Here is a 16,514-nt window from a genome sequence, read left to right as displayed (position 1 = left end):
CAATGGCACGGAGCGAGGCAGCGTACTGGTGGAGGGATGTTTTTTGTCAGTATTCTATTTTTCTGACGGGAAATGACTTTCCATTCATTGTAGCGCCCTTCAGACACACATACACCTTGGGTCGACTGTTTGGTGGGGGAAAATTTGCAATCGGCATTAGAATGAAAGTAATATTTCTTGCTCCCTATTGTTAACGATTTCTATGCCTCTATGGTGCTGTATGTATATATGTATGTGTACATGTGGCCGTTTCAGTTTCTATTAGCAACGGTAGAATAGCACCACGTTGAAACGGCATACCGAAATTGAATTAAATTTTATTCCTATACACGGTAGTTTCCGGTTGCCTTCTGTTGCCTCACCGTTCCCATTCAGCCCACCTAGCAGCTACCGTTTACATTTGTTTTGCCACTTTTTTCTTTTAATGCTCCACTACCGAAAGTACATGATAAAGTTCGCTTACGGTGCCATTTACCGTGCTGGGTCTATGGTTTATTCACTTGCGCTTTGTGTGTAGCCGCGCAATTCGGCACCGTCACTGGTACGTCGTGCGGAAAGCATACATTTGGGCGCACACGCACCTCGGACCGTTTGCCCTCGTTCATCGATTCCGAGCCAACAGGCGACGAACCGTTGCTCGGCGATTGTGTCGTAAAACAATAGTACAACAATTTGGCATTTGATTTGCTTACTGGCGAAAACACCGTGCCTCTACATCTGCTCTCCTTCAACATCCCCATTCCTATCGTAAAAAGTTGATGTGTTTGCGGGCTGTACGCGTACGCGTAGCATCGCGCAGTACCCGCAGTGGAGTGCGGGTTTTGGCAGTGCTTACCGACCGAAAAAGCTGGACGTTTGACGGCCAAATGGCAGTGCCAGGATGGAAGTTTAACAGGTATCAGTTCGAACGGGGCACAACGTAAATGAAACGAAACCATTCTGCCGCCGGTGACGCTAAATGGTCCATTTAATTACGCACAATTGATCAATTACGGTTGTTGTTTGCGTGGCGAAAGATACGCAAATAAACCGGCGAGCGTACCGGGGGGAAAACGTGCGTTGTTTGTTATGTAAATGAGGCACAGCACGTGAGACCGATGCCATTTGCTTTGCGACTTAAAGAAGTACCCAAAGTGAACAAAATGTTGAGTTCCGAGTACAGTGCTATACGACCACATTAAATTTCATGTAAGGCACGGTACAAGGCACGAGCCCATAAGACTTTGTTTAATATCAGTGACCATATATTTTACATCTTGTTTTCCTTCTTACACACCAACGAAAAGAAACACTGCTCCACGTCGTAGGCTAGTGTGAAAATTCATAAATCATGTACACCTTCTGCCCGTCTGCCATATCCGTTCAATGGATGGAAAATTCGTCAACCATTCAATGCTCGATGCACCCATCTATCTATCCGTTCCCTGTGGCGCCATAAAAACCTTACTCGGCAAATCAAACATGAGAAAGGTAACGCAAAGGAAAGAGAGAGAGAGAGCAACAACAAAAAAACCTCGACACAAATATGTCGTCTACGCCGTTAAGCACAAATCATAAAGCTCTCGCATTTATCACAACAGCCAACCCCGTGACATTGTCGTTTTACGGAGATTGCACCCGGAAGCATGTCCCATCGCGTAGTAACGGTTTCCCATTTTCATGCCATCGTTTTACTGTGTGTGTGTGTGATAGGTATGGTAGCTCAACAGTGTGACGCCCTTGCGTAAGCCTTTCAAAAGCTTCATTGACAAAATAAACGTCTTCGTGGTTGTGGTGCTACTGCCGTTGGTGTACTTCGTGTGCAAGGTAGGCAAGCGGTTCACTCGTGTGCCGTTGTTTGATTTCGCTTATCCTTTTTATCGACATAGGACCGGTACATGGGGCGTACCGGTACGCCATTAGATTGCCAATAAAGCTTTAATGTCATTACAGGTATCGTATGATGGAATATGTGCCCATATTTCCACGCGAAATGAATCACGCTAAATGATGCAAAATTGGGGAAAGGGAAAACGGAAGTATCATAAAGTTCGTTTTCGTTAGAGCAGATTTGAAAACTACTATTTACGAGGAATGCTATTTTGTCCGTCTTTTTTGCTGTGTTTAATGCTTCGAAAGCAGATATTCTTTCCCCACACGCAATCAACAGAAAAGCGGGAACATGTCAAACATTTTGGACAAATATTTGCAAAAGGCTTAACTTGTGCCACAATGCAAACATCGCAAACGCATAGCGTCGAAATTTTTGAAACACATTTTAAAAGAAACGACAAAACGACTCGATCCATACAGATACGAATCCCAACGAGGGTACAAGATAAGCCAACGACACGGTTCGCAAGAGAGGCACAGTAAATGGACGCCCAATGGCTTACGAGATTGTGCCGAAAGAAAGTGGGAGCGAAACATAAACACAGAAATGAGCGACAAACGCCATCAGCCGAGCCATCAGGGTTTATTGAATTCGTTGCCATAAATATAACTTTGTTATCCAGTGGTTGCCGAAAGGCGAAGGTCTAGAAGTGATGGCAAGGGTGCGCGTGTTTTTTGTCGTTGTGTTGTTGAGCGCTTTGCTTTTGGTATGGGCACCGAGGTGGAAGAAAAATTCGTCTACCGAAAGAAGAGAGAAAAAAGGTAATATGGGGATTTATACTGCAATACCCGTCGAAGTTGGCCGTCCGAGGTATGGAGATTTTTTTGTTTTTTTTCGGCAGCAACCATCAAGCTTGGCCGGATTATCTGATGCAGGGACTGGAAGGTTGCTCCGACCCGAAGATCGTAACCGAGGCAAACAAAGAGACAAATACTCAACTTAACAATATCAATCTTTCCATTCTTCTGGCCCACTTGTGAACAAGGTCAAAATTGAAGCCGATGGATGAGCATATAAAATCGAAGCTACGGCACAGGGAATCCCTCGAGAGAGGGTTGCCGGAGATAGATGGCACAAGCGGGAGTGAAAATGACCATAAAGCTAACCTTTCGGTTGAGGTTAGGTTGAGGTTTATTCTGTTTCCCTTTGGCCGGTTCTGTCCTAGGGACCGTATCTCCTTCCGCAGTCCAGCAATGGTACCAGATTGATTGGACCAGTGACCCGTAAGATTAGAGATTGAGAATTTTTGGTGTTTGTGCGCAAAATTTGATGAAATTTAACATTTTGGTACGAGCGTTTATATAGCTAAAAGAGTAATGTTTTCCAAAAAAAAAGTAATGCGGCACGATACGTTGGCGACTCACCCAAAGCTCCGCTGATAACAAGGATCATAGCCTACATTCGTGCAGATTAGTGTGTGAAGGTGAGTAATGGTGACGCTTACCTGAAAAACGAAGAAAAGTACATTAGTCACAAGGTAGTGGAAAACCCGTTAAAGAAGCAGTCACCGACAGCTGAAGGTGCTTTACAACAATATTAATATTACAATGAAGTTCACTTTGCCTTTCGTGTTCCTTTTTGCTCAGCAAAGCTTTTTTCCCCTATCAAGCACACATTGCATGCTAATTCCATGTCTCGGAAGTCTAATAAACGTATCATCGTCTTTTACAAAGCATAATTTCGATTGCACTACTCCCTCTCCTGTCAGCCGGATGGCTTTTCATTGAATTAAACTTTCAAGCGAGCACTTGTGGTAGTGGAAAATGGGTTGCTTCAACCTGTAACCGTTGACCTTGGGACCTCAACCACGCGGTGCAAATATAATCCGAGAGCTCGCATTTCCTCTTACCGTAGCCGCACCATGCCACACTACCTGGGAGAATGCCAACCAACGGCACCGGGAAAACGGGAAAGTTTTAATGAGCAATGAAATGTTTTATTTCACTACCTCTATCCTCACCCAAAAACACTCCTTCAGCAAAACCTTCTCCATGCAGTGCTCGAATCTGGTTTGTTGCGAGAAAATGGACGGCTTAGGAGTTGAATGTTAATTTGCGGTATCCGTTGCCTTTTCGAGGGACCGTTCGCATCGACACTTGCACGCACCAGAGGCGGGAAAGCATGGTCGTGTAAATAGTGGACCGTTTCAGATTCACTTTGACACCGCGTGACGATGACGGATTGCTACGGCACGGGCTCGGTTGGAGGTCAACTTAAATGGATGCTCGGATATGTTGATTTCACTGGTTTTGACTCATGGACAGGATGACCGATGATTTGAGAGTGGAGAGTGCATTCCTTTTGCAGGAAGTCAACACGCTGTGGTGGTGATTTTTGTTCATTCTTCTTTTGTTATTAAACTTCCCTTCTTTAAAGGGAGGTTCAATGCGAAGCTAGTTAGAGAGCTCTCTTAAAAGAATTAATGGAAATGACTGTATGACTGGAAATGACTTGCAAGATACTAGACTCTTACATAGACTAGGCTTACTAAAAAACGGTCAAACGAATCTGCAAGGCTTCCTGTCACACAGAAATCTTCCTGTGAACGAATTAATCCAATTACAGAAGATTTTATGAATGCAAAGCTTTCAGTGTGTGGCTCAACGCTCAACGCTGCCCTCAAAAGCAAGCGCTGAATGGAACGTGGATGGCAAACGGAGGCAAAACTTTTGACTAATTTATAAACGACATTTGAATTTCCATACTAATTAAGAGGATTATCTACTTATCCGAATGAATGATGGATCGATTCGGGGACAGGTGTTTCCCGTTTGTTGTGCGCTTCCCCTTGAACATTATTTAAACTTTAATTTGAACACCATTTGCGTCGTATCAGGACGTCCCGTTTCTCAATAAACCACTACCACGGCAACGAGCGGCAAGCTACCTGTCGTGCCGTCGCTTATAAAAATATCATTTCCATACCTCTAATCCAATTTGCAGTGCCATCATTTTAAAGACCCCTCTGAAAGGTAAGACCCGTAAAGAGCTGCGCTTTCCCTTCAGCATCAAAAGTTTACGACCGTGGGAAGCGTTCGCCCGGATTCCATTCCTTGCATGGTTCGAGCGTTCGCTTCCTTCCTCCTGGAAAAGACAACGTTCCATCTAATGAAGCGGAAAAGCGCCATACAAGGAACCACCCAGAGCTGTGCAGATCAAAAGCTGTCCTCTTCATCATCATCATCATCATCATCTTTTTCTTCGTTGTCGTTGTCGTCGTTCGATTGCCATGCCCACAGTAATGCTTCCGCACATTCCGGAACAGACTTGTGCTCGGCAGAAGGGATGGGCTTTGGTCGGGAAAACCGCAGTAAAATTCCTGCTGACGGGAACATTCTCTGACATCGGCTACGACGAAGCGCCGAACGAAGCGGAATAACCACAGACAGTAAAATTACTTATCCATTGCAACGGTCAGCTCAGGCTGGTTGTGGTTTCTCCATTCGCCCAAATCCAAGCCCGATGGGATGACTAGCCCGTTTTGCTGGCTTACCGTTCGTCTTGTTTCCGATTTCATTTGTAGTTGTAGGTTGCTCGTTGGCATTTGGATGGAATCGAATTTTGCTGTGCAAGGGAGGCAAAAAGCACATTTTATTTACTTCAATCGCAAAGAACCTTTGTAATTCGAGCGGAACTGTCCGCATTGAAATTGCCAAATGAACCATGGTGTAGCAGAGAAAGAAAGAGTAAATACAAAAATCTGCCTGCCAACCGGATGAAAAGCCGTCCCTGGACTTCATTATTGCCATTATTGATTTCGAGCCGAGGCTTCAGAGGCTGCGTTTTTAAAGAGCTTTTCTGGTATCAACATTGTTCAGCGAAACGATGGCAAATGAACTAACGTCCTGCTCTTGGGTCGTGTAAAATCAGGGCGAGTTTTTTTTTGTTGAAGCACGATCAAAAGCAGACACGACAAATACCGCACCAAAGCTGGTAAGTTGGATTTTCCCTTTCAACAGGCTGCGAGGTAGGTGAAGTGGAACGTGGTTCACTTCTCCATGCCACTCCTAAGTGGCACGATTGGAAAACATCGTTTAAATTAGGTCATCTTGGGCATTGGGCGACCCGTTCCCGTTAACGGTTGAGGGTGTGCGGTGGTTGGCAACATCCCACTAACGACAGTTCGCGGCTGCAGACAGTGCGAGGCGTCTATATTCCTAGCACTACCCCCTAAGCAGCATCCTCAGCCCAACTGTTAACCCCCGGGGCAAGTAAATTATCATCCCCAACAGTACATCGACCCTCCGGCAAGGGTTTTGCGCTGTAGATGGAAAAGATTTCAAATATTTTATTGACTTTTTCGACGCCTGCAAAGTCACTTCGGTTGAACGGTCCGCCGCGGGCTTGCCGGCAGCGTTCCGGATGATGATGCTGCTGCTGACATGGTGAAGGTGCCTCCGTACCCTCCGTGCCACGAGTTTCGCTATCCATTTTCCAACTACTGGATGACGGCAATCGACCGTTCGCGAAGCTGACAGTCGCTGGAAAGTGTCTGCCACTTGGGGCTGTGTGCGGCAAGATGTTGACGATAAAGAAGGACCTATCGTAGTGGAGGGCTCTGATGAGAATTTGATGGTTTGTTTGTTTGTGCTTCGCCCTGCTCGAACTGCTGCCAGTGTGCTGCGTTGAATGTAACTGCGCTAGAGTTTATTGGGCAAATTCGTAGGATGAAGGCGGGATGGTTGGCAAATAGTGATCGACAGTGCAGCATGCTGCGCCGAGGGCTGCCAATCCCGACGACACCCGGAGTGTCAAGCAATCTGCCAGTGATTGTAGTTTTATCCGTTTGTATTAATGGATCTTTTAGCACTGTCATCGCAAGCCGCGATTGCTTCATTTCATGGTGAAGTTATTACCGCTCGTGAAACTGTTTAACATTAACCTACAATTGTCAAGAGCGCAAAGACTTGCTCAGACGCAAAGATAGCGTACATTTGAAATGTACTGATTAAGATGCTGAGCGATTCAAAATTGATCGCCCAAAGACGACTGTAGTATTAGTTAATTTGGCACCCTTCAAGCAAATTGAACGAGACGTGTAGCGTGAAATGAACTTACAGTCAAACGATGTCACTGTTCAATGCAACTGAAGATGCAAACAAATTTGCATTGCTCTTGCATTATGATTCCCATTATGGTTAGCTGCGTTAACGATGGCCTATTCGATACTCTCATAGTATTAACCAAAGTCTATATAATACAGAGGTCGAGTCGTCCATAACATTTGATCAAAAAGCGTGGGAAAGTTTTGACAGCTGGATGAAAAAGCTTCAATAGTTTCATCGTAGCATACATTGAGGTTTTAGTTGTTGTGCATGCAGTGGTCTGAAAGCATTTTCGGCCATTTTTACATCGTTTGTTTGTAATATTGTACTTTAAAAAGTTGACGAATATCAAGAAAAGATAGAATTATAGTGAAATTATCAATTACAACAAGATCAGTGTCCGAAATTACGACGAAATCTTGTGCAGCTCAAGAGGGTCAAAGCTAAGAAGCCAGATTTCTGATTGTGGTCATTTTTAAGTGATGAATTACTGAAAAAACTACTCCATGCCACGTTCATGAGAAAGAAATGTATAGTTAAACTAAGTTTTGAGCACAAAATGCACAATTAGCCCTAAAAAGTGTATGGTTGTTTGGAATCGTTTGTGAACGCTTTTTCATCTAACTGTCAAAAATAAGCTTTCAAAATGGTGGACCAAAATCGAGCTATGCTTCGACCTCTGTATTATATGGACTTTGGTATTAACATTCAAAAGACTCAAGGCATAAAAATAGATAATAAACGCGAAATAGAACAAAACAATACGTGAACTTACCTTAAATTCTTTACTTTCTTTTATCCTAAGTTGTGCCCTAACAATATCACCAGCCTTCGGCCGACCGAGCAGTGCCATTTTGTCTTCTTCCGTCAGCTCTTCGGGAGCTTTTCTTTCCGCAGCCTCAATGATGCCTGTTACGTGGTCATCTGTGCGTGCCCGGAGCCGAGTCGCCATCGATGAGAGGAATAGGAGTACAAGAAAACGGATTAGAAACTAATCGAAGGTGTCACATGTTTTGCTTCTTCAAAAGGATGACTGAAAAAGTAGTTTAAAGTTTAAAAAAATGGAAACATATACATAAAAACTAACAACAGTAAATAAAACAGAATTTTGACAAAACGTATGAAAGTAAACAAATAAACAAAACAAAACAAAATAAATGTGAACATAAAGATTTTGAATAAAAACAAAAACAAAATCAAAACACCTTATTCAAAGCCAAAATAAATGAATGAAACCAATTTATAAAAGGAACAATAAAACTGTCAAAAAATAACAGAAAGTACAATCACCATTATACAAAAAAAAAAAAACAGAAATTTGGACAAATGATTTCACGCATGAACTTTGCAAGGTACATGGGACAGACGTACATAATCTAGGAGACAAAAAAAACAGGAGCACAATGATCTGAAAAGTGAAACGATAGCTTGAGCGTATTTTTCGCAGTTATTGGTTGCTTTTGGCACAGAGTGTACGTAGGACACAAAGGGGGTTGGTTCGGGACAGAACACGGGAGCATTTGCATTTGCTTGCTGTGGCCGTGGCTGGTTGTCAACGAGATGGGCATAGGGTTGGTGGAAATTGTACTTGCAGTTTGCTTGTTCGCTAGACATATACGCTTTGCCTAAGAATAGCAAAACTCCGTTACGTGGCAATAGAGCGCCCGGGGACAGTGGTTGTATGCGAAACGTAAAACGTGAAGGTTGCAGTGGTTTTGTTTTAAAATGTTCGTCCCCAAACTGAGTTTGGAGTTTTGGAGCGTTTGTGCCGTTGGTGTTGTGATGGGAATGAACGAGGAGAATGCGGCTGTGTTTGTGTGTGTGTGTGTGTGAGTGTGTGTGTATATGCTTTCAATGTGGTAAGGTTGGTTGCATACAAGGTACAACTTCTGCTTGTCACTCGGACGTAGAAAGGACGTACTGGTCGTACATTGCAAATGAGTATCAATGCAAAACATACAATCGGGTGGAGGGGAACTCCCGTTGGTGCCATTCTAGAGGTTGTAGTTTTGTATGTTTTGTGGTTTTTTACCGTACGGTGGAAGCGGGAGTGAAGCAGTGCAGAACCAACATGTTTTAGAAAACCCCCGTTGAAAGGCAGAAGGCAAGGAGAAAATTGTTGTACCATGTTTGCGTGGGGTTTAAATGCATTTTCTGTGTGCGTGTATGTGTGTATATGGGCAACCAGAGATGAAAAAAGGCAAGACACGCCGAGTTGGTGGAATGTGGGATTTTGGATAAGCTCAGAATTGTGTGTCAGAAAAACGGCAAGCGTGGGTTTTTGTTGATTTTTCTGATAAGCAAAGCAATTTGTTGCAACGACAGCGGGGAGAATGAAGAGAAGCGATAATATGTAAAAAAATGCAAACTCAAAAAGGAACGTATCTAAAGAAGGCAAAAAACGGATTTTCTAAAATTGCTCAAGCATTGAGCTAGGACGGCCAAATGAAATGCAAAGGCTGGCACGGTTGCGTACCATGCAACGGGACCGTTTACGGTGGTTCAAAGCGGCTACTAACATTTGTGTTTAGTTTTTGTGACTGCTGTATTTACAAATGTTGAATAAATGAATAATTAAATAATACAAATTTTCAAAAACCAACCAAAACGTACAACTGTACAAAATGAACGAAAAACAACACAAAGCAGCGTACAACTGGAAACCAACAAAAAGCAAACCACAGCCAATCATGGCACCTTAAACTATTTACTCGCACGGTGTTGCTAAGCGAATGCGGTGCTGATGAGACACGTAAGCAGAATAAATTAATAAACGTTACCAGTTTCACGCTGTAGCCAATGGCATAAACATGTAAACTAACCAAAATTACTAAGTTAAATTACAAGCTACATTAAATGCACATTTACTACGAGATGCGCTTGGAACGTGCCGGCAAACAACAATAGTGCGGTCGGGTTTTAATATCGAAGGAGAAGGAACGTCATTTACCTGGGTTGTGATGGTGACTTTTAACATTCATTTGTTTCGGAATTTAAAACTAATAGGTACTTTTAAAATATGGATTTAGTAAGCAAGATATCCAATGAGATTGGAAAAGTGCGCAAAATAGTGCAGTTGTGCATGTATTATTGATTTTAGGTCATCAAACGACCGGGCGTCTCCATTTATCAACGCGTCTTCAAAGAACTAGGCGTCTCCATTAAACTAAAATGTCCTCCAAATAATATGTAGACCATTATCAGACTGAATCAGTACTTCAAGCGCTTAGATGTTATAGCAATTGATTAAATTTTACATATTGATAGAATACTTTTTTTACTCAGGAGAAACGGGCAATTGGTACACGTGAATTGAATTTTTTAAATATATTTTTGGAAACATTGCATTTCAAAATTTAATTTCCCTTTTAAACACGGTATGACTAACATTAACAATCCCATACCACTATTTTACAAATGAACGTTTTATTGAAATAATTCAAACTTGAAACCTTTGCTTTGCTTTAAAAAAAGTTTGTTTTTCCTTTGCCTTGGCTTTACATCTTGCTTCTTACACAAAGCTAAACATTCAGCTGCAACTAGCGATGATAATGATTAAGCTTAAAATGAATGAAAACAAAAACATTGCCAAGATAAGGAATCGGTGCATTGTGAACGTAAAGGTTCGTGTGCGAGCTGGACTCCTAGGTCCACCGGGTGCTCGATATATAAGCCATCCTCAAAACAGGTGCTTGCGGCAAACAAGGAAGCGATAAACGTTCGTGCAAAACGGTGCATCCGTACGGAAGAAGCTCAAAAATAAATGGCAAATAGGTAACGAAAAAAATGAAAGACAGTATTACTTACAAAAAAACACGCCATCCATCAACATTGCGCGCACAGTGACAATATGTTTTGCGTACACATTTGTGTTCGAATTTGCAGTTTTTTTTTTTTGTTTTGGTTTGAATGTTTTGCATTCAACAACATCGACACGTAAGCGATAGAATCCGAATTTCATTAAATTTGTGGATTTGTCATGTTTGGTTTTGTTTTCGGTGTTTGAGTGGCGCCCATCAAACATCGTTGATCGTTCGTTATCGGCATTCGTTCGGTGTTTTCGTTCGCGTTCATGTTCGAAACCAATTGAATTACCATTACGGCGGTGGATTGGTAAAGATTTGGGTGGGGCACGTTGTGTTTAATTTTTCGTTGGAAAGGATTTTTGCATGTCCAACCCATTTCCCAAGTCGGAAAAAATCATTCGGAAGGATTTGTTGAGCAACCACCGGAGGCATTTGTACATGCGTTGCGTTACAGAAGATGATGCCGGATACAGATGCAGGTCGTCGAATGGTTGCGTTTACCGTAGACATGTGGCCAATCATTAACACAGTACAAGTTTTGGGTAAAGAAATTAAAGTACGTGCACAAATTGAAGTGATAATCGCATCGCATCAGTTTGAAATTGTACCGAGGTAAAGCCGTAAGCAAAACAACAAGAAAGAATGAAATTAAGGTAAAGTAAGTACAAGACGGCGCAAGTGCAAAGATCAATCATTAGCAGCAAGAACAGCCAGTGGATGTTGAATGTGAAGAGTAATGAAAAGGGTGTATCGTTTAAACACAAGAAATATTATTAATTAGTAAAGGCGTAATACAGAGTGAAGCATGAAGGATTGAAAGAACAGATTGAACGTTGAATGAGAAAATCATTAGTGAGAATGTTATTAGCAGCGATGGAATTTAAAAGAAACCGCAGTGCGGCCATGAGAGAAGTAACGTCCATGAGGTAGTTAAGTACGGTAGCAGTACAAACAGAGCAGCGTTAGTAGAATATCATTGGTACATATGTAAAAGAAAGAAAAAGAAAAAGAAAGAGAAAGAGAGGAAACCATATAATACGAAATCAACATTAATAAACAACGTACTACGAAACAACGAAACAACGGTTAAGCCATACGAACTCTATCGTAAACACATATTATAAAGTAAAGTCAACTACGCGGGACATTATTGCCTACTCGCATCGGTACTACGTTTGAAGTAGATTGACTGTCGTCCTAGCGGGCTTGGCACATGTACACGTTCTGCTAGGTTGAAGGTTGAACTCTAACAAAACAGCAGCAACAACAACAACAATAACAAAAAAAAAATCCAACAACAAACTCGAAACTACTTCTACGCGCCTAACGAACTACTAATGATGGGGGGAAAACTATGGTAGAGCGCAATAGCGGGTACGAGCAGAGCGCAAATGTTGAGCCAAATAACTCCCTGCGTAACCTAACCTAGACCAAGAACTCGAGGAATCACTCTAGCTGCTGCTGCATTTTTCTGAGCACTCAACAGGGCAAACACGGAGGATGATAAAAGACGGTAAAGGTGGTAAAACGGGATCCAGACCTTACAAACGTTCACCTGAGCTACCTACTAGAATGGCAGTTCAGAAGGGTGTACTCTTTAGAAGGCAGGCGCTTCGTGCCGTAGGGGTTGACAACGGTTGTAAGCTTTTGTAAACAGAGCGAGTCCATGTTGGTTTTCTGTCCTTCTTGTTGAGGCTGAGCCTGAGCAGGAGCCTGGTGCCGATGACTCGATTCCGGCTCTAAAAAGAACGCTTAGCGTAAAACTGGATGCGACAATTGCTGTTGCTTGTTGATGAGATTTATTTGGCGTTGTGTTAGCATGAGTGGAAGATTTTTGTTTAAATGTTACTCATGTTTGTAAATAAACATTACTCATGTTTGGCTCCAACTCCATCACTTCTCAGAAATTGATATGCCGAAACAGAGCCCACAATGTAGGTGGTTTGGCCCATTGAAACGGGAGAAAATCGAAACGCATAACATGCTTGCGTAGTGTTTGCTTCGCAGTTAAAATTTATCACCCGTAACTATCACTTGAATCGATAAAAACCAAAATAAACACATTGTTGTATCGAATGTGTGCATCGAACGCCCACCGAGCATCGAGCAACTGCCACCCAACCTCGCCAACATCGTCAGCGATCAGATAGAGAAAATTGGTACAATCTCTCGTTAGCAGCTCCGTGCTGCCAAAGGCAACGGTGTTTGTTTAGATTGTTTAAAAAAATTTTATGAAGTGATTATTTTCACAATCCTCCCTTTTCCGCTGGATCTGCGAGGGTGAAATAGTCGAGATAGAGGGTGCATGTGGAGTTTTTTTTTTTCGCCGCTTGAAATCTCCGGCGAACACCGGTGAGAGAAAGCGAGCAAAGATTATACATTTGATAGTGGAAGAGTTATGGGATGTTTATCTTTTCGCGAGGGAGCGTCGATTGAATTTTGAGAGTTATTTACAACGCCCTGGCCCTGTGCTGTTGGGCGGTTATAGTGAATTAACGTGAGGGGAGAAAAAGGATGGATAAGGGTAAAATTAACAGCATACTTTGTTTACAATTGAACGGAACAATAACTCAATTGTTTACTCGCGCGGAAAAGGAAACAAGATTGATTTCCCGCACCGAGTTCTAGTGCGGACAAATTTATTCAGCAAAAATGGCTCATATTTATTATTGCTTAGAGAGAAACATTTTCTAAAAAGAAAAAAGAAAAAGCCTGGATTGCTCACTAGCAACCTGTTGCCATACTATCACTGCATCTATTTTCTGGTAAATAAATAAAATAAAGTAACCATCACAGTAAGAGTCCGACCGATCAATAATACGAGCGCTTCTTTTATTACGTAATTCACGGACACAAAACGCACCTGGTTTCGTGGGGGGTTCATGGCAATAGAATTTGATGACCCAACACCGTGACGGAAGGACATCTTTCAATCTATTGTTCAATCCAATCAAGACGTAGAATCAAGGCAGTATCCCGATCCTTCCAGCCCGAGTACACCGTGGGCAGGTGTGCTGGGTTTAATGAAGTTGTCTTCATGCGGCGAGCGGCCAAAGAAGATGAGCTATGCTTTCCACATGTATGTCACACCGAAGCGATCCATTTGACTCCCCGACGGGGCGCCAGGAGTGTTGCGACGATGGTATGGGTTGGGCAAAAATTACCATTCCATGCACGTTGTCCTCTTATCCACGCGAGGGTACGCCAGCCGTGAGTTTATGTGTGTGTCGTAAGACTGGCGGTAGGGACGGGATGTTGCTTCTTTTGTGTCGAATAACGAACAAGAACGACTTGTACGACATGGGATGTTTGTCCAGTGCCGAAACAGGTACGCAACGACCGTTTGGAACAGAGCACGTCAAATGTCTTGTCAACCGAAGCTCAACCACTTGCGCTGTGGTACACAAGTGTTGCGGGATGAAGGAGGAAGTGGGGCTGGGGATAATGTATTCATAGCAAAACGATCCACGGCTAGCGCGTGAGATATGCCATGTCAAACATCCGAATGACATCAGCAAGCAAGCCGGCAAAGTCAGTCGAAGAGAAAGGCATTTGCAACGCAAAATTTTCTCATACGAATGTTTGCACAAAAGGCGCTTTGTTGGGGCGCGGCTTTCGGTGTCGTCAAATCTTTGGGACGTTGAGTTTTTGTGAAGCAAATCCTTTCCTAGACGGGAAGGCTCCGCTTGAAGATGGCTGTAATAATTCCGTGAGCCAGTGTCGGAAGAATTGATCTGTTTTGGCACACTGCACCAGCCGTGGCTGGTAACGAATCATATCGCATGCGGTGTTGCTAAGGCGAATGAAAACGTTTTACCGAAATGGACGCATGAAATGCAAAGCATATGTTTCGACTATGCCTCAGGGCGCCTGGTCGAGTGATTTCTGATGAGGCAGCAAAGTGCCATGCCTTCTAATCGAGTACATTCTGATACGTAGCGAACAACCGAGGAGCATGTTTAGCGGAGAGAAGTAAGAGCCAAACGGAGGGACCATAACTCTAATTTGATTCCAAAACCCTCTCTAACTCCTAGCCGTCGTGTATCTTTTCTAGCTGAACCGAGCAAAATCAACCTACCGATAAGAACAACACAAGAGTAACAACAATACACCGAAGTAGCAGAAGAAACGAAGAGCATATTTCACACAGAGAAGATACAACAGAGACAGAGTGAGAAACAGAGGTAAACGGGAAAAACGAATGTTGCATTTCGGTTCACGATACCGAGTGAAATCGAGAAGAGGGAAACCAGTCAAACGGTTAGACGATCAGGACTAACGAAAATAAAGACGCAGAACAAGAGAGACAGAGGGAGAGAGTGAGAGAGAGACAGGGAGAGCGAGAGCAGAACCGAAAAACCGATGCCGAGCAGTGGGATCGAGCGACGAGCCATTTACCTCCGATTTGTTGCGGTTCGCCCAGGTTGACGTACAGCAGGACATCCTTCTCGTAGCTGCCCTCCTCAATGATGATGAGTTGGATAACTTTCCTGCGAAAAAAAAAATGAAGAAAAGGATATGTGTTAAAGTGAAAAGTGTATCAGAATTGAAGTGAATTTAATTGCATGTGGTACAAATTGAAAAAAAAAAACACGCTTGATCAATTTAGACGTTAAATTGACTAGAAAGCAAACATTATAAACGGTTGGCTTAAAACATTTCTATATTTTGCTCAAACTTGTACACTGTAGTTCTTTAATTCTTGTCAACCCTCTCAATTGACGTCACCCTACAGATTTGAATGTTTTAAAATTGTTATCAACCTGTTTGAAAAAAAAAGGCAAAATCACACACCTTTTCCACTCCTCGGGGGAAGGAGCCAAAAGATAAGACCAAAGTTTACGCACAATCAAATCACGAAAGTATGAAAACTTTCACACCACAAAATAAATTATGAAACGAATTCGCAACTTCAATGTACCAAGCTTACGGGAAGGCAAGGCACAAAAAGTGCGCAACTTCACACCACAAGTAAGAGGAACCGGCAAGCAAGATATGGGTTGTTTTAAGACCGTTATTCCTTCCGTTTGGCAAGTGGTGTGGATCGTGATGTCCTAAAGGTACGGACAGCACAGTGTAATTTCCATCCCTGCTACATCTTTCCCTCCAACCCCTTGAATGTGCAGCCATACCGCCAAAACCATGATTTGATGAACTGACTTGTTTGCGATGCGAACCCAAGCTATGCTCGGACCGACGAAACCGGAAGGGTAGTCGGGAAACTTTTCCCCGTGCGCTTCCCAGAACACCGTTCATTGAAAATAAAATCATGTCACTCGGGCAGCAGGGAATCCATCCGTACCCTCAAGGCGATTGTGTTGGGGGTGTGATTGGGTCAGTAAATCCGCCATGTCCGAAAGCATGTCGATTAGCACATACCACGCGCCGAGACAGTGTGTTTGGAGATGGGTGGTTTTCACTGTAAACAAGCAACGCCCGTGCTGCGTGCACCCTGTTACGTGCTGTCGGACGTGATGTGTCTTCGGTTGTCAAAAGTGTAGCCGTAATGTTGCGACCACAGTAACCCAGAAGTTGAAATGATGATGATGATGATGATGATGGTGGTGGTAGTGTTAGGTAAGCCGGAAGGCAGAAAAACAGGCATCAACTACTATGAACGCCGGGCGCCGGTCGGACATGGGTGGATGCTGTGTTGCTGGCGGTTGAATCTTAACCTCCCGGCCGGAACCTGGCGTTGCATATTTAAACAGATCCATCCATCGGTGTGGTCCATAAACACCGCAACTAGCAAGCAGGTTAGGTTTGGTACCGAGAGCGCTTCCGCTTTCC

General features: G+C 43.2%; 1 protein-coding gene across 6 annotated transcripts in view; it reads right to left on the bottom strand.

Moving 5' to 3' along the window:
- Nucleotides 1–16,514, bottom strand: part of LOC120897926 (sodium/calcium exchanger 3) — a 116,490-nt gene that overhangs the window by 36,014 nt on the left and 63,962 nt on the right. For 5 of the 6 annotated variants that reach the window (XM_040303153.1, XM_040303152.1, XM_040303151.1 and 2 more), the window contains exons 3-4: nucleotides 15,123–15,214; nucleotides 7,694–7,842 (exon numbers count right to left, since the gene is read on the bottom strand). In XM_040303153.1, coding sequence (XP_040159087.1) covers nucleotides 7,694–7,842; nucleotides 15,123–15,214 — 241 coding nt within the window. The remainder of the gene's footprint in view (nucleotides 1–7,693; nucleotides 7,843–15,122; nucleotides 15,215–16,514) is intronic. The other variant, XM_040303156.1, reaches the window with a different exon arrangement.

Source organism: Anopheles arabiensis, chromosome 2 (assembly GCF_016920715.1).
Source record: "Anopheles arabiensis isolate DONGOLA chromosome 2, AaraD3, whole genome shotgun sequence".
Lineage (NCBI taxonomy): Eukaryota > Metazoa > Arthropoda > Insecta > Diptera > Culicidae > Anopheles > Anopheles arabiensis.
This window is presented reverse-complemented; position numbering and strand designations above follow the sequence as displayed.